This window comes from Leptodactylus fuscus, chromosome 6 (genome assembly GCF_031893055.1).
Source record: "Leptodactylus fuscus isolate aLepFus1 chromosome 6, aLepFus1.hap2, whole genome shotgun sequence".
Classification (NCBI taxonomy): Eukaryota; Metazoa; Chordata; class Amphibia; order Anura; family Leptodactylidae; genus Leptodactylus; species Leptodactylus fuscus.
Genome location: NC_134270.1, coordinates 23,048,163 through 23,075,576, shown reverse-complemented (window position 1 = coordinate 23,075,576; position 27,414 = coordinate 23,048,163). Strand labels below are relative to the sequence as shown.

Here is a 27,414-nt window from a genome sequence, read left to right as displayed (position 1 = left end):
AGGGGTGTCACATCAAACACATGGTGGGGCGATCATAACCCCCCCACACACACACACACATAATATAACTAATATCTGGAGACAAGTGAGGTCTCCTCCTCTATAATATCACTGATATCTGGAGAGCGGTGATGTCACTGCTCCTGTATAATATCCCTGATATCTAGAGATGCCACTACTATATATTATCACTAATATTGGGAGAGTGGTGATGTCATCTCCTGTACAATATCTGGCGATGCCACTGCTCCTGTATAAGATCAGTGATATTGGGAGATCAGTGATGTCACCTCCTGTATAATATAACTAATAGCTGGAGACCAGTGATGTCACCTCCTGTATAATATAACTAATAGCTGCAGATCAGTGATGTCACTTCCTGTATAATATAACTAATAGCTGTAGATCAGTGATGTCACTTCCTGTATAATATCACCACTTCTAGCTGAAGATCAGTGATGTCACCTCCTGTATAATATCACCACTTATAGCTGGAGATCAGTGATGTCACCTCCTGTATAATATAACTAATAGCTGTAGATCAGTGATGTCACTTCCTGTATAATACCACCACTTATAGCTGAATATCAGTGATGTCACCTCCTGTATAATATAACTAATAGCTGGAGATCAGTGATGTCACTTCCTGTATAATATAACTAATAGCTGTAGATCACCGATGTCACTTCCTGTATAATACCACCACTTATAGCTGAAGATCAGTGATGTCACTTCCTGCATAATATAACTAATAGCTGTAGATCACCGATGTCACTTCCTGTATAATACCACCACTTATAGCTGAAGATCAGTGATGTCACCTCCTATATAATATAACTAATAGCTGCAGATCAGTGATGTCACTTCCTGTATAATATAACTAATAGCTGTAGATCACCGATGTCACTTCCTGTATAATACCACCACTTCTAGCTGAAGATCAGTGATGTCACCTCCTGTATAATATCACCACTTATAGCTGAAGATCAGTGATGTCATTTCCTGTATAATATAACTTATAGCTGTAGATCAGTGATGTCACCTCCTGTATAATACCACCACTTATAGCTGTAGATCAATTATGTCACTTCTTGTATAATATAACTAATAGCTGTAGATCAGTGATGTCACTTCCTGTATAATACCACCACTTATAGCTGAAGATCAGTGATGTCACCTCCTGTATAATATCACCACTTATAGCTGTAGATCAATGATGTCACTTCTTGTATAATATAACTAATAGCTGTAGATCAATGATGTCACTTCCTGTAAAATATAACTAATAGCTGTAGATCAGTGATGTCACTTCCTGTATAATATAACTAATATCTCCAGATCAGTGATGTCACTTCCTTTATAATACCACCACTTATAGCTGGAGTACAATGTCACTTCCTGTGTGTATAAGTCTTTATATGGAGTTGAACATTGGAAATAATGTTACAGTACAGAACCTTGACTCAATAAATAAATCTTTTCATAAAGTGAAAGCAGTTCCTGTATCATCTTGTGTCATGTGATTATCAGAAGATGACAGAGACCTTTAGGATTCTGCAATGCTACCTGGATTGCAACCACTAGGATAGACTGGGCTCTGTGGTTAAATGGCTATTGAGGATCTAGAGATGGACTGTCAGTCAGTTATAATGACCACATCATCACATGAGACATGGCATCTACTAGACATGTGCTCAGTGCTATGGTCTACGTCAGCTGTGCTGTAAACCTGCTGTAGACCTGCAGGTGGAGCAATCTGTACCGTATCCATTATTTATAGTAAGTGCTGCTGACTCCTCAGATTAATGTGCATCACCCTGACAGGACGATAGGAGATTATTACAACCATTTACTCAGTTATCAACTGGAGGATGGAACAATAATGAAATGTCTCTCACCTTCTCGGGAGCTGAACTGTCTGATGCTTCCATATGAGCAGTGGCCAAAACATAGGCTACAAGTGCACTGGAGAAATCGACAACCTAGAGACCGCAAAACAAGAACCCTACCAGTCAAGAGAAACCAACACAAGGCCAGCAGCAGCCTACTGATATGCCAGTCAAGAGATGCCAAGACACGGCCAACCACCAGCCTAGAAACACCAAGACAAGACCACAACCAGCCTTGAGGCACCAAGACAAGACCACCACCATCCGAGGGACATCAACACAATGCCATCACCATCGGTCTAGTGGTATCAAGATAAGACCACCACCAGCCTAGAGACACCAAATAAGTTATCACTAGCCAAGTGGCAAGACAAGACCACAACCAGCCTTGAGGCACCAAGACAAGGCCTGGAAACACCAAGGTCACCACCATACAGTTTTATATTGAGAACTTTCATAGGCCAAGGGTGAATGCCGATGTCTTTGGCAGAGTAACCACATGGATAACAACCCCCTCCCCATCAGCACTGTGACACCGGTCAATCCTTCACTAATTATTATTATTTTTTTTTTTTAACTTCACTCATTCATAAACTTTTCTCAACTTCCAGACGCACCTCTTCTCTCTGCAGTCAGGATGGAAGGACCTTCCAATTACCGCACAGCCTAATTTACTCCACTCTTCAGCAATTTTACAACCGTAAAAGATTTTTAAATCTCTATTTGATATTGCTCAGTTAAGGCAAATTAGAAGCTGGTTGTGGAGAGGAGGAGGGTAGAGAAGAGCGCTGTCTATCAGTTTAATAGGTAAAACCAGAAATGATGAAACACATTCTGCAAAGTCTTCACGACCAAAAGGATGATGAAAGACGGAAGCTCATTAGTGAGGAAGCGGCACTTACAAGTAACACCCCCCGAGGAGGCGGCACAGACCCCAACAATGCACTTCTGAGAGATTCTCTCACCAGCCTGTCATCTACCAATGGCCTTCATGTGTGGATTGAAGACTGCAAAGTGTGCAACAACCAATAATCTTACCAAGATGTATGGCCACTGGATCCAGCGTACCAAAGCTCCACGACCAACATTCAATGACAGGAAACTTCAGTATTTTGGGGCTTATCCTCCATTTATTATGTCTGGTTTGGAGAGATGGCCATCTTTCTGGCACTTGAGCCTCAAACTATACGGACCTGCTTCTGAATGTCGCTGATCTAAGATGCAGGCAAATTATGGAGAGAGTCTCAGTCCAATGCAAGTGAAGTATAGAGAGGGCTATAGATTCCTATTGAGGTGATGGTCAAGTATGACCAGGTCCCTGTTGGAGTGTGACGTGGTGAGTTTCTAGCTGGATATGGGCAGGCTGCTAGTGTGAGATATGGTGAGGCCCTTGCTGGAGAAGACATCCAGTGTGGACAGGTTCATGGTTGATTGTGTTGTACGGTGAGGTTCATGTTGAAGAGCACATCCAGTATGGGCACGTGGGTTACTGGTGAATTGTGGCAAGAAGACACCCAGTATGGACAGGCTCCTGGTGGATTAACCTTCCCGCATAGATCACCTACTCATATATTGGACGTGTAGTGAACAGAAAAAAAAAACAGAGCTGGCCGTAGAGAAGCTGAAATAATAGGAGGTTCTCTGACGTAGTACAGGACCTAATGAGGCCATCAATCAGAAACAGCACCATTCCAGTTCACAGGCCGTGATCATCTCAGTTTCACTTATTTTAATGGCGCTAGGCCGTAATATCAGGCACAAGCCATTGGCAGAGGTTGTGCTGTTTCCAGATGCTCTAGAGCAGTTATGATTTTCTAGAATCATGCTAGGACAGTATCCTCCTTGGATGCCTTTTGATGCCCCCATGGACATCTTTATCCGCAATGGTGATAGAAAAAGGGTCTAATGGGGAATAGGGAGGGTCATACAGATATCTGTGCTGTAGTGTGAAGACCGACTGGTATCTGGGAGCGAATTAAAAGGCAAGTCCAGGGTGGGTGGTCCAGGGAAATACACCGCCAGCAGGAAGAGGCCCCATGTATTAGGGAAACCAGTAAACTATACTGATATCACAGGATGACTTTCCGCTTAATGCTGCCATCTTATCCTGCAGCAGAACCATCTCCTTCTACTACAACTTGAGACCCAGACTCAAAACCAGAGCCACACCCGGATCACATGTACACGATAGCACAGACCCACTCAATCAATGGAGATCAATGCACCCTCACACCAGGACAAAAGAAAAAAAAGAGTCAGCAGTGACAAGTATCAGGCCTCGCAGCAGAACACATAGGGCGATATCATAGAGGGGATCATTGTCCTTGCTGACAGCATGCTGAAGCATCAAATAAGCCCACAGCCGGGGGTATGCGTGAAGAGCGGCTTCCAACAGGGCGGGCACAGATGGATATTTTGGGGAAGGGGGGTCTGACTGGTACAATCCATATAATATTCTCATAATACAAGGACAATGATCCCTGCGCAGATGGTGTACTGCACTCCTATACCTGCAGGTAGAGAACCGTAGAGGGAAGCAGCGCCGCGGCATAACACCGAGGCCGAGCTGCTGGCTCTTCATGTGGATACCTGTGGTGCGACAGAAGATAACACAGGGGCTTTGCAGCAGATGAAGGGGGTTGCCTAAACTTCACAGGCCAATTAATATCAACATAATGGAGTACTGAGCCGCACCCCAGGAAGCCAGACATGGCGTTGGAGCGGCACTCCCGCAGTGTGATTACCTGCGAGTCTCGCTCCCTCCATGCTTGCGTTTTCTTTTCGTGCTCCGCCATGGTGTTCTGCAGCTGTCGCTCCAGCCGCTCGATCTCCTGCTCGTGCTCCTTCATCAGGCTGTCCCTCTCGGCGCTATGCTGCTGGTATAGGTGCGCTTTCTCCTGCTCGTGCTCCAGCTTCACTTCCACCATCTGATTGGACAATAGAGCGTACAGTTCATCACTGGCACATCCTTGTCACCATGACAACTTATCTCTGCCAACCCCCACCCCCCCACGCTGCCCCCCTCCAGACACCACCACTTCCCACATGCCCCTCAAAAAATAAGTCCATGTCTGACACGGGTGCACGAGGAACAGCACAGGACCCCACAATATCGCTCTACGGAAAAAGCTATGACAGCCGAGAGGGAAGATGGAGGCTCGGCGCTGGGACCAGGCACAATATAAGAACTTTTTACAGTTGTCATTTTTGTAGGGGCAGATAATGACTTGATATAAAGGGTCTTTGTCATTGCCCCCCCCAACACATAATGGGATGATGAGGTTGTGGGGGACAGCTGCCGTGTTGCTGCGTCTTCTCAGAATTGCTGTGACCTCAGCCGGTGGCAGCCTCTCCCCAGCTGGGTGTGAATGGCAGCGCTGAGCTGGTGGCCCGGACGGCTCACTTCTTTGATACTAATCCTCCCAGACGGGGTATAAAGGCACCCTACCTGGCCAGTGCCTCACTAACATGCAGGCTGCCTTTGAAGCAGAGTCTTCAGGAAGCCGCGCTCCCTTCCAGTCTCCGGGCCGCACAGCTGCCGCCACCAGTCACATGTACTTCTCTTCAGATTTGGTGGATTTTGGGACAGACAAATATAGAAAGAGAAATGGGGGGTGTTGGGACGGGGGCGTGGAGGATGTTGGGACAGGGGAATATGTTGTCAGCTCTGCATCTTCCCTCAATCTCCGGCATCAGAATCAGACCAGACGCCGGTGGAAAAGACCCCGAACCTGAAAGAGGACGCAGCTGCCTGCTCTGGAGGCCACTATGATGGAAGAGTCTGAAGCAGATAGTGCGCCATTTCATCAACAGCAGCAACACTGGAACGGAAACGCGACAAAGATATGGAAATGATGTGGGCTGCTCTGAGCTACTATTCCCATGGCTCCATATGAAAGAAGGATGTACTAGAAGGATTTACATGGGACTGCACAGATAACACACAACATGAGGGAGGGGCTTCTACTGGAACCGGAACAGCTGCACTAATGGATCTGGAAGTTGAATGTATGAGACAGATAGATGACACGACGCGGATACATCTGGGTGTCTGATATCAGCTGTAGAGCAGCCTCATGGCAGCCGGCAATATAAATCTGTAGGAAACGCTCCTGTGCAGTTTGATAACTCAGCAGATTATTAAAATGGTGGAAAACTCGGAATGTTCCAGAATGTGATAAAAATGCCAAAAAGTCGCTAGAAAGCGCAAAAGATTAATGGACAGTGACTAATAATAATCCTGCAATGACGTCACAGGAAAGCGTAAAGTCAATGACCATGACATCATAAATAAACAACTCAAATCCTATGAACAATGTGAAAAAGCCAAGTGTAACAACCCCCTCCCCCAACAGTGTGACCCCTTCTCTGAAACACAACTATGAACAATTAGATATAAGCAATAAAGACATGATCAAGTGCTTAAGAAATATTCTGCAGACCTGTTAGTGTCTATTATAATAGACACTAACAGGTGTAATAATCTGCAGGTAATATCACTATGTATCTGTCAGGAGGTGGACAGAGCAATGTTCTGCAGATCTGTACAAAGGCCCCCAATATATTACATTGTATTATATTATACAGCGCCCCCCATATATTATATTATATTATACAGCGCCCCCAATATATTATATTGTATTATATTATACAGTGCCCCCATATATTACATTGTATTATATTATACAGCATCCCCATATATTACATTGTATTATATTATACAGCGCCCCCATATATTATATTGTATTATATTATACAGTCACCCCATATATTATATTGTATTATATTATACAGCCCCCCATATATTACATTGTATTATATTATACAGCGCCCCCATTTATTACATTGTATTATATTATACAGCGCCCCCATTTATTACATTGTATTATATTATACAGTGCCCCCATATATTATATTGTATTATATTATACAGTACCCCCCCCCCATATATTATATTGTATTATATTATACAGCGCCCTCCCATATATTATATTGTATTATATTATACAGCGCCCCCCATATATTATATTGTATTATATTGTACAGTACTCCCACAATATATTATATAGCGCGCCCCATATATATTGTATTATATTATATAGCGCCCCCATATATTATATTGTATTATATTATACAGTGCTCCCTAATATATTGTATAGTCCCCCCATATATTATATTGTATTATATAGCGCCCCCGTATATTATATTGTATTATATTATATAGTGCTCCCCCATATATATTATATAGCGCCCCCATATATTATATTATACAGTGCTTCCCTATATATTATATTGTATTATATTATACAGCGCCCCCCATATATTAATTGTATTATATTAGACAGTGCCCCCCATATATTAATTGTATTATATTATACAGCCTCCCATATATTATATTGTATTTATTATATAGCGCCCCCATATATTATATTGTATTATTGTATTATATTATACAGTGCTCCCCCATATATTATAATGTATTATATTATACAGCGCCCCCCATATATTACATTGTATTATATTATACAGCCCCCCCATATATTATATTGTATTATATTAAATAGCGCCCCCATATATTATATTGTATTATATTATACAGTGCCACCCCATATATTATATTGTATTATATTATACAGCGCCCCCATATATTATATTATACAGCGCCCCCATATATTGTATAGTCCCCCCATATATTATATTGTATTATATTATATAGCGCCCCCGTATATTATATTGTATTATATTATATAGTGCTCCCCCATATATTATATTATATAGCGCCCCCATATATTATATTATACAGTGCTTCCCTATATATTATATTGTATTATATTATACAGCGCCCCCATATATTAATTGTATTATATTATACAGCGCCCCCCATAGATTAATTGTATTATATTATACAGCCTCCCATATATTATATTGTATTTATTATATAGCGCCCCCATATATTATATTGTATTATTGTATTATATTATACAGTGCTCCCCCATATATTATAATGTATTATATTATACAGCGCCCCCCATATATTACATTGTATTATATTATACAGCGCCCCCCATATATTATATAGTGCCCCCCCATATATTATATTGTATTATATTAAATAGCGCCCCCATATATTATATTGTATTATATTATACAGTGCCCCCCCATATATTATATTTTATTATATTATACAGCGCCCCCATATATTATATTATACAGCGCCCCCATATATTATATTGTATTATATTATACAGCGCCCCCATATATTATATTATACAGCGCCCCCCATATATTATATTGTATTATATTATACAGCGCCCTCATATATTATATTATACAGCGCCCCCATATATTATTTTGAGTCATTACATACAGAGGAAACCCAAGTGTTTCTTTCTGTTAATGTTGATGATTACGTTTTACAGCCAAAGAAAACCCAAAAGTCATTATCTCAGAAAATTAGAATAATAGACCCAAAACAGCTGCAAAGGCTTCCTAAGCGTTTACAAAGGTCCCTTAGTCTGGTTCAGTAGGTGGCACAATCATGGGGAAGACTGCTGACAGATTTCTAGAAAGCAGCCACTGACACTCCACAAGGAGGATAAGCCACAAAAGGTCATTGCTAAAGAAGCGGCTGTTCACACAGCACTGTATCAAAGCATATTAATGGAAAGCTGAGTGGAAGGAAAAAGTGTGGTAGAAAAAGCAACCGAGATAAGGCCATTCCAAAATTTGGGGGAGATTCACAAGGAGTGGGCTGCTGCTGGAGTCAGTGCTACAAGAGCCACCACACACAGACGTATCCGGGACATGAGCTACAAGTGTCACCTCCATGTGTCCACCCACTCATGACTAATAGACAACGCCAGAAGCATCTTACCTAGGCCAAGGAGAGAAAGAACTGGACTGTTACTCAGTGGTCATTAGTTTGGTCCCAGAGTCTGGAGGGAGAGCGGAGAGGCCGCTGTACACAATCCAAGCTGCTTGAGGTCTAGTGTGAGGTTTCCACTATCACTGATGGTTTGGGGAGCCATGTCATCTGCTGGTGTCGGCCCACTGTGCTTTATCAAGACCAAAGTCAGCGCAGCCTCTACCAGGAGATTCTAGAGCACTTCAGGCTTCCCTCTGCCCACAAGCTTTTTGGAGATGGAATTTTTATTTTCCAACAGGACTTGGCCCCTGTCCACACTGCCAAAAGTACCAAGTACCACAGTATCACTGTGTGAGATTGTCCAGCAAACTGGCCCGACCTTAACCCCATAGAGAATCTATGAGAGACCCCAGACCCAACAATGCAGACGAGCTGAAGGCTGCTATCATACAAGCTGGGCTTCCATAACACGAGCTCTGCAGGGCCACAGGCCGATCCCTCCAGGCCACATTGATGCCGTCATTCATGTACTAGGAGCCCCCACCAAGGACTGAGGGGAGTTACTGGACAGACGTTTCATTTGACCGTTTTCTATGTTAAAACATTATTTTACAGTTGGTCTTATATAATATTCTAATTTTTTGAGATAATGACTTTTGGGTTTTCCTTGGCTGTAATCCATAAGCATCAACATTACCAGAAAGAAACACTTGGAAAAGTTCCCTCTGTTTGTAATGACTCAATACAATATATAGGGGGCGCTCTATAATATAATATATGGGGGGGGCAATGTATAATATAATATATAGGGGGCGCTGTATAATATAATATATGGGGGACACTGTATAATATAATCCTATCCTACTAATCCTACTAATATGTGAAAGTTTGTGTGTTTAGATGTTTGAGTTTGGATGTTTGTTCCTCAATCATGCAAAAACGGCTGAATGGGTTTGCATGAAATTTGCCACATACATAGATAGGAACCCCCACTAAAACATAGGCTACTTTTTATCCCAGTAAATGACGTCACTACATGACCGAAGTGAAGGAATTTAGGTTCACACTACACTAAAGGACCTGAAGTGGGCGGAGCTACACACTATTTTGTGGGCAGAGCTATATAGGATGAAGCTGGATGGTGAGAAAGCTGAAGAAAATGGAGTCTCATAGAAGATCAGGAGACTACAGAACATGCAGGCTGTGTGAGGGCAAGAGGAGTATATCGGAAGTAGAGTTTCAGTGAGTACTACAGGAAATGTGTTGTTATGCTTCTGATGGGGGAGGAGGGAGAACTTTGGCACATTTCAGCGACATCCGTTCATCCCTTTGTAACACAGAAGCTGCTCAGACAGTCACATAACAAAACCCCTGTAATCACAATTGCCCGATGTAGCAGAGTTTAGGCAGCGCTGTAGCACACCTCTATAGGCTCTCCATATGCAAACATGTACATACAGCTGGGTATCCTATGCACATGCAGCAATGTAACAGAACCGATACGTGGGAGCAGGCTGATCAAACTGTGGCAAATTTCTGCAACATCCGTTCAGCCGTTTCCAACACAGAAGCTGCTCAAACACTGACATAAGAACACCCCTCTAATCCAAATGGCCAGATGTAGCAGAGCTTAGCACAGCTCAGTACGCTCTCCATATGCAGAGATGTACATACAACTGAGTATGCTGCGCATATGCAGCAATGTAGCAGAGCCAAGACGCGGGAGCAGGCGGATCATCCACAACAGCAATTGGCTAAATATAAGCGGCTCAGTGCCAACACCAACCCGCAGACGAAGTCGCGGGCGGATGCTAGTTCAATATAATATATGGGGGGTGCTGTATAATATAATACAATATAGTATATGGGGGGCACTGTATAAAATAATACAATATAATATATGGGGGGCACTGTATAACATAATACAATATAATATATGGGGGGCGCTGTATAACATAATATAATATATGGGGGGTACTGTATAATATAATACAATTTAATATATGGGGGGCACTTTTTCATTTGAATTACTAAAAAAACCTAACTTTTTGATGTTCTTGATGTTTTTGATATTCTAATTTATTTTGATGCACTATTATATCAGTCATGAGGCAGAGGGAGAAATGTTCTGCAGAGCGATAGAGTGTGGTGTAACCATCTGCAGGATGATGCTCAGGATATAATGAGTAACTGTATAGAGGGGGGGATTGAAGTCTTGTGTCTGGAGCAGATATATGAGAGTGTATACAGGGGGTGGTCTGGCGCTGTTGTGGGGTTGCCTGGGTGTTGGATGAGTACATGTACAGGGGTTCAAAGGTAACCGAGCTCTGGAGGTTCTCATGACCTGATTGCTTATATGGCAGCCATATTCCGTGTACAACTTTCAGAAAATGAGAAATAACTCTACTTTTCTGTACTTGTTATACCAGATATTCTTCAGTTGCACCCAGAGCTGCGCTCTCTACTCTGATCACTTGGCAGATGTTCAGGTGACCTAACCAATATAACTGAGCACCTGTTGTTATCTACCACTAATAACAGAAAGCTCTGGATGTGATCGGAGTAGAATCCTCTACACACTACATAGTGCTGCCACTCCTGCTACACCCCCTTAAACTATCAGTGTCCCAGGTAGTCACTGACCTGCTGCTCGTACCGCTCAGTAACTTCCCGCAGCTGGCGGCTGAACTCCTGACTCTGCTTCTCTCGGAGGCTCTTGGAGCAGTTCAGGTCGGCTTCCACTTTCTCCATCTTTGAGGGTGGGAACAGAAAGAACATGGCGGTTCATTAATAACAGGAAAGATCTGAGAGGCAGTTATGGCCAGTACAGAGGTTGTCAACCCGGTAAGTGAAGGTCACACTCACCCTGGGATAGAAGATGGTCCACTCCATGCTACTGCTGATCTCTCCTGCAGGCGCTCCTTATCACCTTGATGATGGAACCTATCCCTGGTGATGTCAGCAGTATTCCATCATAGCCCCTCCCCCACTGGGTCACATGACTACCAAGTAATACATCTTTGACAAATCAACCCCAACTGTACTAAACCTAAAAAATGGTGCAATCATCCCCATCATCCGAACCACCACAGCTCACAATGTAAGCGCCGCCCTAAGGTCTCTGTGATCCTACTATTTTACCTGTTCTTTCATCTCACTGTACACCTTCTCCGTATTCCGCTCCACCTGGCGCTTAAACTCCTCTGTGGCCTCCGCCTGAAGTCTCTGCATTTCTGTCAGCCGATCCAGCGTCTCCTCTCGCTCCCTGCAAAACACAATGATAGCGGACGCATCCTGGGTGTTATAATAGGTCAAGGGTCAGAGAAACACAGAGTATATAAGATATTCCTTTAATAGTCCCACAATGGGGAAGGAGTGTGCTGATCTTATAGAGGAGGTCACAAACAGTTAAATAGTGGAAGGAGCAGGGTCTCCAGCAGCACAGAGTATTTTAACAGGGGAGGTCACCGACTAAGAATTGCATAGTGGATGGACCCGGGCCCCAGAAGCACAGAGTATTTTCCATCATAAAGGGTTAATGCTGCAGGTTTTCTGACTGTCACTGACATTTTCCCTGCCGAGGAGACGTCTATACTTGGGATTCTCTTTGATCAGTCACAGGGGGTGATGGAGGCCGTTCTGCTCGGGTCTCCCACTTTGCCATGTATTGAGGGATGGTGTGAACACGGGGTTAGTGTGGATTGTCATGTGTCAGTGCTTGTCTTCAATTGGGAGAGGCCTGTAATGTCGTAAGAAACACGCTGCCCCCCATGGGCCAGGAGGATGGACTGATGGTAATAAATATTTCAGTCGCTCCTTCCAGGATTTCTTCGCTCTTTGATCTTCTCCATTCTTTATTCTTCAGCTCCAGTTGAAAAGACAAGAGCCTTCTATGAGCCGAACCTAGGCAGAAGTCTTCTAAGAGCAGCCTGCCGATGGCGACCACGCTGAGATCCAGGTGAAGAGGCTCGGATTTTCAATTTTTAACTTTATTTTGCAGAACTTGAATATATCTAGGTGACTGATAACAGGGGGAAATAGATTGTATTCACCTCTCCTACAGTCAGCCTCTCCTCTCCTGACATGGCTGATAACAGATAGTAATAGATTGTATTCACCTGTCCTACAGTCAGCCTCTCCCCTCCTGACATGGCTGATAACAGATAGTAGTGGATTGTATTCACCTGTCCTACAGTCGGCCTCTCCCCCCCTGACATGGCTGATAACAGATAGTAATAGATTGTATTCACCTCTCCTACAGTCAGCCTCTCCCCTCCTGACATGGCTGATAACAGATAGTAATAGATTGTATTCACCTGTCCTACAGTCAGCCTCTTCCCTCCTGACATGGCTGATAACAGATAGTAGTGGATTGTATTCACCTCTCCTACAGTCGGCCTCTCCCCTCCTGACATGGCTGATAACAGATAGTAATAGATTGTATTCACCTCTCCTACAGTCGGCCTCTCCTCTCCGGACATGGCTGATAACAGATAGTAATAGATTGTATTCACCTGTCCTACAGTCGGCCTCTCCTCTCCTGACATGGCTGATAACAGATAGTAATAGATTGTATTCACCTCTCCTACAGTCGGCCTCTCCTCTCCGGACATGGCTGATAACAGATAGTAATAGATTGTATTCACCTGTCCTACAGTCGGCCTCTCCTCTCCTGACATGGCTGATAACAGATAGTAATAGATTGTATTCACCTGTCCTACAGTCAGCCTCTCCTCTCCTGACATGGCTGATAACAGATAGTAATAGATTGTATTCACCTGTCCTACAGTCGGCCTCTCCTCTCCGGACATGGCTGATAACAGATAGTAATAGATTGTATTCACCTGTCCTACAGTCGGCCTCTCCTCTCCGGACATGGCTGATAACAGATAGTAATAGATTGTATTCACCTGTCCTACAGTCAGCCTCTCCCCTCCTGACATGGCTGATAACAGATAGTAATAGATTGTATTCACCTGTCCTACAGTCAGCCTCTCCCCTCCTGACATGGCTGATAACAGATAGTAATAGATTGTATTCCCCTGTCCTACAGTCGGCCTCTCCTCTCCTGACATGGCTGATAACAGATAGTAATAGATTGTATTCACCTGTCCTACAGTCAGCCTCTCCCCTCCTGACATGGCTGATAACAGATAGTAATAGATTGTATTCACCTGTCCTACAGTCGGCCTCTCCTCTCCTGACATGGCAGATAACAGATAGTAATAGATTGTATTCCCCTGTCCTACAGTCGGCCTCTCCTCTCCGGACATGGCTGATAACAGATAGTAATAGATTGTATTCACCTGTCCTACAGTCAGCCTCTCCCCTCCTGACATGGCTGATAACAGATAGTAATAGATTGTATTCCCCTGTCCTACAGTCGGTCTCTCCTCTCCTGACATGGCTGATAACAGATAGTAATAGATTGTATTCACCTCTCTTACAGTCAGCCTCTCCCTGGTCTGAAATGACTGATAACAGATAGTAATAGATTGTATTCACCTGTCCTACAGTCGGCCTCTCCTGACATGGCTGATAACAGATAGTAATAGATTGTATTCACCTCTCTTACAGTCAGCCTCTCCCTGGTCTGAAATGACTGATAACAGAGACCGTATTCATGCTCATGTATGAACTTGATGCCTGAGAACATAGCTGCAGACCTGGAAATGTGACAGAAAGGGGGCAGCAGCGAGCCTCACAGTGGACACTCTGTGCTCTGATTGGTGGAGGACTCTTGTGGTCCATCAGAAAAGAGTAAAGGGAGAGAATATAAACTTACTTTAACAGATCGGCCATTTTGGCAACTTTCTTGGCACCACTGTCCCTTTCATCTTCCAGTTTCTTTTGAAGATCGTGAACCTGCAGGATAAAGAAAGACAAGTCAATAGACGGAGAGGCAACCCTTCAACCACTGAACACAGCTCTGGCTGTAACTAGAGCAGAAGAAAAAATGAACACGGCACTGGATAGAATTGTAATGTAAGACCTGAATTATCGATACTGCTCTGGATGTTACTGGAGCAGAAGACATGACACTGCAGTAGAAAACAGCTCTGGATGTGAATGGAGTAAACTGGATGGCAGTCAATAAATCCTTATACACAGGTGATGGATCGTTGACCATGGAGTTAAAGGGTCCCTGAGTTTTCATGAAAAGTTGAAATATTGCCAGGGTCTTTCTCCTCTTCTTGACATCTGACGAGCCGACATTTTGGCTTTACTACATAGGCAGACGTAAAGAGGAGGAGGATTCGGCCTCGCAGAAGGACGTGATCTCCCGTACCCAGAAGATCCGGACCGGAAGACAGGTAAGTATGATGGGGTGGGGGTGGGTTAGTTAATTAGGAAGGGCTAGTAATGGTGAGCTAGCTAGGGAAACGAGGAGGGGGTGTGAGGGAGGGATTGAGAGAGGGAGGGAGTGAGACGCAGATGTAGTCTCAGAGAAGAGCAATGCATTACGGTAGTTGTAGGATAAAAGAACAGGAAGCTACACCTTGTAAACAAATGCAGAGGATGCCAAGAGCTCCCAGAGACACCCAGAAATCACTCAATACACTGCTAAAGGTATTTAGGTGCACTTATTAACCCATTAATAGCACTAATAGACCTTATTTAAAATAAATAAATAAATAAAATGTCCCGCAAAACCCCTTTAAGACACCAGGCCACGTGACTAGAGCATAAGCTAATCCATCTGTGGATGTGACTAGTGCATTAGACACAATACAGCTCCAGATGTGACTAGAGCAGTAGGCACCATACAGCTCTGGATGTGATTAGAGTACTAGACATACTGCAGCTTTGGCTGGGATCACACGCTGTCAACTATAATGCACGTTCTTCTCTTTTCTGGGGCTGGGGATGATTACATGGCAATAACAACATAAAAAGAAGGAAATATGGCGGTTTACGAGCGCGCCGCCCTCCATCAGGTGTCCGATATGAGGCAGTAAATACAGGGCAGTAACAGTTGGTGAGAAACACATGGTGAACACCTGCGAAGGATATGTCCCACACAGGAAGGGGTGTCACCAATGTATAACTGGAAGCAGGAGACCCCTCTGCCCACACCTAAGGCTTCATGCATACAACCGGCTTTGCAATCTGATTGTCTTCTGTACTGTGTCCATTCCGAATATTTTACAGCATGTTTTCACGGATCTGAGCTGTCAATTGAAATCAATGGAACAGAGAAAAAAAAAACAGAGGACACTTGGAAAACTTGCAAAAACGGTTGTGTGCATGAAGCCTATACGCAGGGACTGCGCACAGACCGCCATCTTTATATCTCAGGGCTATACATAATTAGGGTGACAGAGGAGGAAGGAAGAGACAGATCAGGAAGGTGAAGAGTTAACGAAGAGCCTCTGTCCTCGCCCTCTGATCTGAAGCACAGGCACAGGGAGGGTGAGACTGCTCAGGCCGCTTATGGCACTACATTCTACTCCAGTCACTCTCCAAGATGGTAATAGTCTCTGCTCTGCTGTGCCCTGGGAGAGACAGAGCATCCAACATCTACTAGTATACATGACAACAGAGAACATCATGGAACAGCAGCTAAACAACTAAGTGTAACGGAAAACGGATGCAGCTTTGTACATGACTGGAGGATAAGACACCATGCAGCCCTGGAAGTGACTAGAGTATAAGGCATGATGCATCCTAATTGGAAATGGAGAAGGAAAATGATTCAACTCCGGATGCGACTGAAATGCAAGAAAGCGTACAACTTTGAAATTGAATGAAGTGTAGGAAAAGATGCAGCTCTGGAAGTGACTGGAGTACAAGACATCAGAGAAAGTTACAAGGTATACACAAGCACACAGACCACAAGGGTCAGAGATGAAGATGAAGAACTTGAAGCCTGCTGCCATGCCAGATAAATTTACTGTTCCTACAGGGCGAGAGGTGTCACAACGTTGGGGCTGGGAACTGTTCCATGATGTAATCACACAGTCCCATGTAACAGCAGATATAACACATATAGATAATGAGCAGATGCTCCTTCTGGTCACTGGTGGTACTGCCCCAGGTTACTACCCCCATTCTCTCACCTTCCTCTCCCACTGATGCTCCATTTGGAGTTTTTCCTTTTGAAATCTGCTTTCGAGTTCCTATAAAAGATCAAATTTCACATATTGAGGCAATGCTGGGAGTTGTAGTCCATGTTGCGCTATATACAGTGAAGGAGGAGTTACCCGCATGTCCTGCTGCAGCTGATGCTCGCGCTCTTGTCCATGCTGTTTGGTCCGGGACAAGGACTGCTCCAGCTCATCTATCAGCGCCGAGGCCTGGAGTGATGCGACAAGTCAGATGGTCAGTGGCTACATATACATAAAGCACTATGACTCCTCCCCCATCTACATGTGGCCCCAACCACTTTCACACCGCTATAGCCCTGCCCTGCAAGCACCTTAGCCGCAGACAGTGCATTCTGCTGGGTGATGTAGTTCACGTCGGCCTCATACTTGCTGTGCAACTGCTGGAGCTGTTTGTCGCGATCTTGGTTCAGTCGGTCTCCATCCTTCTGAAGAGAGGTCAGCCTGAAAATACAAAAGCCAGTCAGCTACAGGTGGAACAGAGCGGAGTGATACCACAAGCAGAGACTTTACATAGGACTGCTGGAAAAAAATTCACACAATGCAGCTCAAAAAGAAGACACATCCAGCTCTGCTACATCAGTAGGGGCCAGTAACAGATGAGAAATGCCAGATACACACCGGGAGCTCAGCTGCTGGATCTCGCTGCGGGCCGTCTGGTAGGAGGCCTCCACCTCAGCCTTCTCCTGTATTAACTTCTGGCGCTGCAGACTATTACTCTCAGCCTCCACAGTCAGCTGTTGCACCCGAGCCTCCAGTTCCTTTACCGTAAGTGCCTGGAATAGGAGACATCACAATCTAAGGGGCTAAAAGAACGGCCTGGTGGAGGGTGAGCCAGCCAATGATCATCACCATCTTCTATATCCTTGTATATAGGTATCACTTGCCCCCACCAAAGCCCTCAAAGATCACAAGCAGAGCTGAAGTGTAAAGAACTGCTCATCCTAAGTCTCCTGGTTGACACACAGAACTACGGTGAAGACCCAGGGCCAGGGCTGATCACAATAGCTCATCCGCAGACTCCTGCATATTGAGGATATCAGGGTCAGATTTCTTCCAATATTTTGTGCCCCCGGTCCTTATCTTTGGTGGCCGGGCTTTGCTGCAATCAAATGCCCCATACACCCAATGGCATAAGTCTGTGTTTAATTATATATCTGCTTCTATCAGTGTCAGTCTTCACTGCAGTTCAGGCATTCTGTTCATAATCCATGAATTTTAGAATAAACAGAGTTCCAGGCCCTCAACCAGTATTAATGCTGATTTATGATCCATAGGAACTCGCAATAAGTGCAACATGGAGAACAACCCTGAGCATCCAGACCAACCACAACAAGTAATGTGTAATGAGTAATGGTGATGATGCAGAGCAAATATTATTTCTACAGAGAGGTCGCCCCGCAGGACACCAAGGGTCACATCTTACACCGCAGGCACATGACCCTTGCATTGCTAAGTTGTGTGGCCGGGAAACTACACTAGTCTTAAATGTGTTGCCCTGCATCCCTACTATCAAGGGGGGTCACCTCAATTACAGGACCCTGACAACTCTGGCTGTGTAAGTGTCAGTCTTCAGTGTCATTCCTGGCATTTTATTCAATGTGTAAGCAGTTATCTAGTCCCAAAATCATGGGGGGCGCTGAAGAATGCGATGAAAACTTACAGTCGCCTTGGTCTGTGACACGTAGTCGGCCTCCATCTTCAGGAGTCGGGCGTTTGTGTCGTTCAGCAGCTCTTGGATGTTCTCAGTGTGCTTCTTCTGGAGCTCAAACTTCTCCTGCTCCATGTCTGCCACCGCACTGTGGAGCTGTATGGGGATAATTTGTGACAATTCCTCAGCTGCTGCGCAACCTCCTCATACAGACCTCAGCTGCTGCAGAAACTCCTAATACAGACCTCAAGACCTCAGCTGCTGTGAAAGCTGATGCACAATCTAATATACAATTAAGATGCTGCATAAGATTTTAATATAGACCACAACTGCTGCAGAATCTCATATGCCCCTAACAGAACCAGTACATATATACTGCACCTTCTTCTCCCATTGGTTCCTCAGCGTCTCGGCGCTCTCCTCGCACAGCTTCTTCAGCTCCTGGATCTGGGCATCTTTGGTCTCTCGGATGAGCTGAGACTCCCGCAGCAAGGTCTGCACTGTGGGCAGGTGGTCACACAGAGGACAGATCAGCTCTGTGCAATGTCTGATGGGAGGTAATAGTCACAGAGCAGCTCAGAACTGCACTTACCTTTCTTCTCCAGCTTCCTGACTGTTTCCTCAGAATCGTTCTGCTTTGTACGATACAAACTCTTCATCTCTTCTAGCTCATTGTTCTTTCTCTCCAGGATCTGTGGAACAAAATACAAACTCATAAGCAAAAGAAGGGAACACTGGGTGAACCCCACCATGAAAAGCCCTGATCCCTCAAGTCCCTCTGATCGGTACTATAGAAATTATATACACAAGGGATCTAAACAAGCAAGCTGCAGAGCTGAAAACTCCCTGCATGGCCAGAATCTACACAGACTTAAAAGGGTTGTCCCATCTCAAGGATCCCATCTATACTGCTAGCTTATGAAAATTCAAGACTTTTCCTAAATACATTGCTTTACAAATGCTGCTTTGTTTGCCTGCTATGTGATATTATTCCTTCCGTTGTTTACACATCAATTCCTTGGTCCTGTCCTGTGATATCTGCTCTGAGGATAAATCACTGCTCTCTGAAGGGTATGGGGGCTAAGTTCTCTGTATTACTTTCAGAGCTGTTATCTCCTGCTCTTCCATCCATCTATTTGCAATTTGCTGATAAAGGCTCAGACAGTGTTGTCAGTCTCTCTATGTAAACATAAAGGGTGCATTCACATTCATTACTCCGTGTGAATGCACCCAAAGATAACACAAAGTCTGTTCTCTATCAAAGCATAGTAAGGTGTCCTGTACAAACCTGTGTAATGTAATATACGTTTACTGCGAACATTATTTTATCTGTATTTATATTAGATTTCTAGTAACGATAAGAAATTATCTTTCATGGTAAAGGCAATGTCTATTTCTAGTGAGGTACTTCATAGTGTGCTGTCCATCAAATAGTCAAAACCGCCCACCAGCTTGTGGAAGGATACAGGAAGTGAGAAGAACAGACAGCAGACAAACTGGTGAGAAGGGAAAACCCCTTTAAGTAATGTAATGAATATGTAATGTAATGTATGTACACAGTGACTGTACCAGCAGAATAATGAGCACAGCTCTGGAGTATAATACAGGATGTAACTCAGGATCAGTACAGGATAAGTAATGTAATGTATGTACACAGTGACTGTACCAGCAGAATAGTGAGCGCAGCTCTGGAGTATAATACAGGATGTAACTCAGGATCAGTACAGGAGAAGTAATGTAATGTATGTACACAGTGACTGTACCAGCAGAATAGTGAGCGCAGCTCTGGAGTATAATACAGGATGTAACTCAGGATAAGTACAGGATAAGTAATGTACTGTATGTACACAGTGACTGCACCAGCAGAATAGTGAGCGCAGCTCTGGAGTATAATACAGGATAAGTAATGTAATGTATGTACACAGTGACTGTACCAGCAGAATAGTGAGCGCAGCTCTGGAGTATAATACAGGATAAGATAAGATAATCCTTTAATAGTCCCACATTGGGGAAATTTCAGCGTGTTACAGCAGCATAGTAATACAGATACAGGATAATACAGAGTAATATATTACAGACGTAGACACAGATAAGCTGAGAAGAGAAGATATACTAGGAGTCCATGGCAGCTAAGGAAAAACAGAAGAGAAAGAGGAAGACCTCATGGTCATCGTCATAATCATTAGTTCTCTGTGCGGAGTGATCTTCGTTTGGTCTGATGTAGATTGTACAGCCTGGTCGCGGCTGGAAGGAAGGACCTGCGATAGCGCTCCTTCTCACACTTGGGGTGAAGCAGACGGTCGCTTACAGTGCTGCCAAGTCCCATCAGGGTCCCATACATGGGGTGGGATTTGTTCTCCCGCATGGAGGTCACCACAGACAGTATCCTTCTGTCACCCACCACCTGTACATAAGTAATGTAATGTATGTACACAGTGACAGCATCAGCAGAATAGTGAGTGCAGCTCTGGAGTATAATACAGGATGTAACTCAGGATCAGTACAGGATAAGTAATGTAATGTATGTACACAGTGACTGTACCAGCAGAATAGTGAGTGCAGCTCTGGAGTATAATACAGGACAAGTAATGTATGTACACAGTGACTGTACCAGCAGAATAGTGAGCGCAGCTCTGGAGTATAATACAGGATGTAACTCAGGATCAGTACAGGAGAAGTAATGTAATGTATGTACACAGTGACTGTACCAGCAGAATAGTGAGCGCAGCTCTGGAGTATAATACAGGATGTAACTCAGGATCAGTACAGGATAAGTAATGTAATGTATGTACACAGTGACTGTACCAGCAGAATAGTGAGCGCAGCTCTGGAGTATAATACAGGATAAGTAATGTAATGTATGTACACAGTGACTGCACCAGCAGAATAGTGAGTGCAGCTCTGGAGTATAATACAGGATGTAACTCAGGATCAGTACAGGATAAGTAATGTACTGTATGTACACAGTGACTGCACCAGCAGAATAGTGAGTGCAGCTCTGGAGTATAATACAGGATGTAACGTGGGATCAGTACAGGATAAGTAATGTAATGTATGTACACAGTGACTGCACCAGCAGAATAGTGAGCGCAGCTCTGGAGTATAATACAGGATGTAACTCAGGATCAGTACAGGATAAGTAATGTAATGTATGTACACAATGACTGTACCAGCAGAATAGTGAGCGCAGCTCTGGAGTATAATACAGGATGTAACTCAGGATCAGTACAGGATAAGTGACCAGCAGAATTGTGAGTGCAGCTCTAGAACTGAGGATGGGCACAGCTATAATTGGGATAGTAGAATATAAGATTTATCAAAGGCTCACAGCACAGGCACACTGATGTGATTGGGGATGGGGCTTTGACACATGCAGATATTTTAGTCCCCCTGTCACATGACTCTCTGCAGGCAGCAGTCCTGACCACATATTGCCATCTGCTTCCCAGGTCTTTGATGTGTCACGGCGAGTCCTCGCTCTACAATAAGCACAGTCATCTGTTCCTGTGAGATACTGGCAGAGGTGAGAGCGGTATTAATATCTGCAGGTAATACTGGAGATGTGCAGGCAGTGCTGGACGAGAGGCCCCAGGCGATCGCTCACCCAGACAGTAACATTATACTGGGACATCGCAGAAAGCAGTGCTCAGATCTATCTCTTACCCGACTGTAACATCCGCACAGCACTTTCTACAGCTCAGCTGCACTAGTGGCCAAACTTGTGGAAACCTTTTGAAAAGTTTTTTTGGAATTGCATATTATTAGAAAGATAACTTCACATAGAATATAATACTACAAGTTTTATCAAAGTATTATTAGAGGAACAGCAGCTCAGTGAGTCCAGTTATAGACTAACAAGATGTGAAACGTATATAAGCCCAAACATTCAGAACCTACCTAGGCTGCGTTCACTATGGAGACTCCGGCGCAGTTTTAGAGATTTCCTCTATCTTACTGGTGACAGTCAGTTGTCTTAATCAGTTGCTAATGGACACGACCATGAATGTGATGGACACGACCATGAATGTGATGGACACGACCATGAATGTGATGGACACGACCATGAATGTGATGGACACGACCATGAATGTGATGGACACGACCATGAATGTGATGGACACGACCATGAATGTGATGGACACGACCATGAATGTGAAGGACACGACCATGAATGTGATGGACACGACCATGAATGTGATGGACACGACCATGAATGTGATGGACACGACCATGAATGCAGAAACTTTCCATGGTCTGGTATTTGTCAAAAATCCAGCCATGATTTCCTTATTGTAACAGGTTTAAGCTAAGTTTCCATCTATGTCACAGTCAACTCTATCGCGGCGGCCACCTGAAACCGGCAGATGAAATAATAAATCCTGCACGCACAACTTTTTCATCTGCTCATTTCAGTTTAAAAACCCCTATAGAAGCCATTATAGTCATTGGGGTCCGTAGAGCTCCATATGTATCCACTATTGTAGCGGCCATTTTGCCCACTGTTCTGGCCCTCTGATGGACACAAGAACAGACAGCCCGGCGCAGATATGAACTAACGCTAGGTCCACACTAGAGTTTGAGTCTCAGTACAAGACACCGTCCCCCATTTCGCTTAAAATAGGCGGAGAGAAAAGCCCAAACTAAAACCTTCAGCGCCGGATGTTTCCCAAGATCATGAACCTTTACATTTCAATAAGATTCAGCTCCGGGTCATGTTGTGCAATGTGCAAAAAGTGGAATCAGGAAATAATAGAATGCGCTGAGAATGACCTTAACTCCATCGAAAATCTGTGGAGCCAATTAACCAGTTCAGTACCGGGCCAATTTGTTGTTCAGGACCAGACACATTTTTGGGTTTTTTGTATGTTCCATTTTGAGGGCTATAACATTTTTATCATTTCGGTAATGCAACTCATTTTTGCATCTTTTTTCAGGGATACACAGGGCTTTATTTTTATTTTTTCATGTGTTTTAATTGTTTTTTATATCCGGGAAAAAATAAACAAAAGAGGAGGGAAAACTTGTCTGTTATTAAATGTTCATATTTTTTTTATTTTATTTAATAGCACAAAGTTCTACTAAAAAAACTTCATAAAATAGTTTTTCCTCTCCGTTACTGTCATTTATATTTTGTATGGTGTCGGGGGTGGGGCTAGAACCTGTAATAACGGTGTGTTGTTGATGTATTATTTTATTTTCTTAATTATTTTATTTTTTACGTTGTGTCCCCATAACGTCATAAAAGACCTTTGGGGAAATCTGATCACTATTTTTTTTGGTGGGGGGTGCTGAATTCCCCTGTAACTGGGGCTGTACATTTAGCCTCCTGCACGTTACTATAGAGCTGATAGGGGTCCTGTAGGCCCTGCAGCTCTAACAGACTCTGATCCCTACAAAGTGATCGAAAAGGCAGAGACGGTAATAAACCTTCCCTGTCTTCTCTATGGGAGCTCCGGCTGTAGTTACAGGCAGCTCCCTGTTTCAGCATCTGGACGATACCGGTACGTCCGTGAAGAAAAAGGACGCCACTATCCGGATGTAAAAACCCAACGGACGTTCTAAAAGTGGTTGAAGAAACTATTAAAGAAACAAATTTGCACAAGAAATGTGTGACTTGCAAAGCATAAGAAATCTACCCTATTGTGCTGTCTTAGCTTTCATTTTTGATAGAATTCAGATAATTGAACAGAATTTCTTCCATTACGTTCTACAGAATATTATTTTTTCAACAGTGTTGAAGATTTTATAGTCCTACAAAAAATATTCCTGTTCTGAGCCATCAAACATCAAAAACGCTCTTTTTATTCAAAAGGTTTCCAAAAATTTGGCCACTAACACCATCCACAGCTCAGCTACTGTCACAGTGTAACATCATCTACAGTTCAGCCGTGGTCACAGTGTAACGCCATCTAGAACTCAGCTATGGTCACAGTGTAACAGCATCTACAGTTCAGCTGCGGTCACAGTGTAGCGCCATCTACAGCTCAGCTATGGTCACAGTGTAACACCATCTACAGCTCAGCTACAGTCATAGTGTAGCGCCATCTACAGCTCAGCTATGGTCACAGTGTAACACCATCTACAGCTCAGCTATGGTCACAGTGTAACACCATCTACAGCTCAGCTACAGTCATAGTGTAACACCATCTACAGCTCAGCTATGGTCACAGTGTAACACCATCTACAGCTCAGCTATGGTCACAGTGTAACACCATCTACAGCTCAGCTACAGTCATAGTGTAACACCATCTACAGCTCAGCTACAGTCATAGTGTAACACCATCTACAGCTCAGCTATGGTCACAGTGTAACACCATCTAGAGCTCAGCTATGGTCACAGTGTAACACCATCTACAGCTCAGCTACAGTCATAGTGTAACACCATCTACAGCTCAGCTATGGTCACAGTGTAACACCATCTACAGCTCAGCTATGGTCACAGTGTAACACCATCTACAGCTCAGCTATGGTCACAGTGTAACACCATCTACAGCTCAGCTACAGTCACAGTGTAACACCATCTACAGCTCAGCTATGGTCACAGTGTAACACCATCTACAGCTCAGCTACAGTCATAGTGTAGCGCCATCTACAGCTCAGCTACAGTCATAGTGTAACACCATCTACAGCTCAGCTATGGTCACAATGTAACACCATCTACGGCTCAGCTGCGGTCACAGTGTAACACCATCTAGAGCTCAGCTACAGTCATAGTGTAACGCCATCTATGGCTCAGCTATGGTCACAGTGTAGCACCATCTACAGCTCAGCTGTGGTCACAGTATAACACCATCTACAGCTCAGCTGTGGTCACAGTATAACACCATCTACAGCTCAGCTGCCGTCACAGTGTAGCACCATCTACAGCTCAGCTGTGGTCACAGTGTAACACCATCTACAGCTCAGTTATGGTCACAGTGTAGCACCATCTACGGCTCAGCTGATGTCTCAATGTAACACCATCTACAGCTAAGCTGTGGTCACAGTGTAGCGCCATCTATAGTTCAGCTGATGTCAGAGTGTAACACCATCTACAGCTCAGCTGTGGTCACAGTGTAACACAATCTAGAGCTCAGCTATGGTCACAGTGTAGCGCCATCTATAGCTCAGCTGATGTCAGAGTGTAACACCATCTACAGCTCAGCCATAGTGTAGCGCCATCTACAGCTCAGCTGCGGTCACAGTGTAATGGCATGTAAACTCAGCTACAGTCTACACAATAGGAGTTACCCTGAACCACACTGCACTTTCATCAGTCACAATGTTACGATGTCTCCTCCTCTGTATAGCATTATACCCCCATTTCTCACCTTCTGAACATCTGCGTCATGCTTCTGCTGCATCTTCAGCTTCTCCTCGTGATATTTTGCCTCCAGTCCTTTGATCTTCACATCCATCTACAGAACCAGGAGAAAATACTAATCATGAGAGCTGCTAGTCACATCTGATCTTGAGAAAGCTGGGTGACAGCCCCTGCACATGTTGACATCCAGTTTACCTGGAGTTCTAATCAAGTAATAAGAGGCCTCTTGTGCAGCTTGACTGACTGCAGGGGGCGCTGCTAGAGGCCCCATCATCGGATATTGAAAGGCAGGACCTGGTCATTACAATTTACTCCTTTGCTTGCTTTCAGTGACTGGGAACATTATAGTTTAGTATTAGACGCTCACAACTTGTCCAGATTCAAAACATCTCGCAGCTGAAGTTTTGTTACATAAAATTAGACTCTGTACCCAAAGATCCAGCTACGTGGTACAAGAACATCACAGGGCAGGACAGTGAAATACCTTTGGGGTGGGTGGGGGGGACAGAGCAAATGACTGCCCTGAAGATGGATTTTGACTGGTAATACATGGTAGGGTACCAGGTAAGCACTACAAGAGCACTCTCCTAAAAACTGCCAGGAGGATATGGGGTCAAAACAAACCTCTTTCTTATGTAAATGGAAGAGCGACCGTTCATCACAATAATCTGCACTTCTACCAAGGCGCGAGTCCACAGAGATCTGCGGAGACACAAACTTACAATAAGTGTTATTACATAGAAGCAGTGACATCACCGCTGTCCAGATATCAGTGATATTATATAGGAGCAGTGACATCACCGCTCTCCAGATATCAGTGATATTATACAGGAGCAGTGACATCACCGCTGTCCAGATATCAGTGATATTATATAGGAGCAGTGACATCACCGCTCTCCAGATATCAGTGATATTATACAGGAGCAGTGACATCACCGCTGTCCAGATATCAGTGATATTATACAGGAGCAGTGACATCACCGCTCTCCAGATATCAGTGATATTATACAGGAGGTGACATCACCGCTCTCCAGATATCAGTGATATTATACAGGAGCAGTGACATCACCGCTCTCCAGATATCAGTGATATTATACAGGAGGTGACATCACCGCTCTCCAGATATCAGTGATATTATATAGGAGCAGTGACATCACCGCTCTCCAGATATCTGTGATATTATATAGGAGCAGTGACATCACCGCTCTCCAGATATCTGTGATATTATACAGGAGCAGTGACATCACTGCTCTCCAGATATCAGTGATATTATACAGGAGGTGACATCACCACTATCCAGATATCAGTGATATTATATAGGAGCAGTGACATCACCGCTCTCCAGATATCAGTGATATTATACAGGAGCAGTGACATCACCGCTCTCCAGATATCAGTGATATTATACAGGAGGTGACATCACCGCTCTCCAGATATCAGTGATATTATATAGGAGGTGACATCACTGCTCTCCAGATATCAGTGATATTATATAGGAGCAGTGACATCACCGCTCTCCAGATATCAGTGATATTATACAGGAGCAGTGACATCACAGCTCTCCAGATATCAGTGATATTATACAGGAGCAGTGACATCAC

General features: G+C 44.0%; 1 protein-coding gene across 1 annotated transcript in view; it reads right to left on the bottom strand.

The window, feature by feature from the left end:
- CEP112 (centrosomal protein 112) overlaps positions 1-27,414 on the bottom strand; it is a 78,101-nt gene that overhangs the window by 29,859 nt on the left and 20,828 nt on the right. Inside the window, exons 8-20 of the mRNA XM_075279571.1 lie at positions 26,438-26,515; positions 25,821-25,907; positions 19,103-19,202; positions 18,892-19,010; positions 18,523-18,666; positions 17,481-17,635; positions 17,174-17,303; positions 16,959-17,051; positions 16,815-16,874; positions 14,540-14,619; positions 11,896-12,019; positions 11,398-11,505; positions 4,634-4,816 (exon numbers count right to left, since the gene is read on the bottom strand). Of these exons, the coding sequence (XP_075135672.1) occupies positions 4,634-4,816; positions 11,398-11,505; positions 11,896-12,019; positions 14,540-14,619; positions 16,815-16,874; positions 16,959-17,051; positions 17,174-17,303; positions 17,481-17,635; positions 18,523-18,666; positions 18,892-19,010; positions 19,103-19,202; positions 25,821-25,907; positions 26,438-26,515 (1,461 nt within the window). The remainder of the gene's footprint in view (positions 1-4,633; positions 4,817-11,397; positions 11,506-11,895; positions 12,020-14,539; positions 14,620-16,814; positions 16,875-16,958; positions 17,052-17,173; positions 17,304-17,480; positions 17,636-18,522; positions 18,667-18,891; positions 19,011-19,102; positions 19,203-25,820; positions 25,908-26,437; positions 26,516-27,414) is intronic.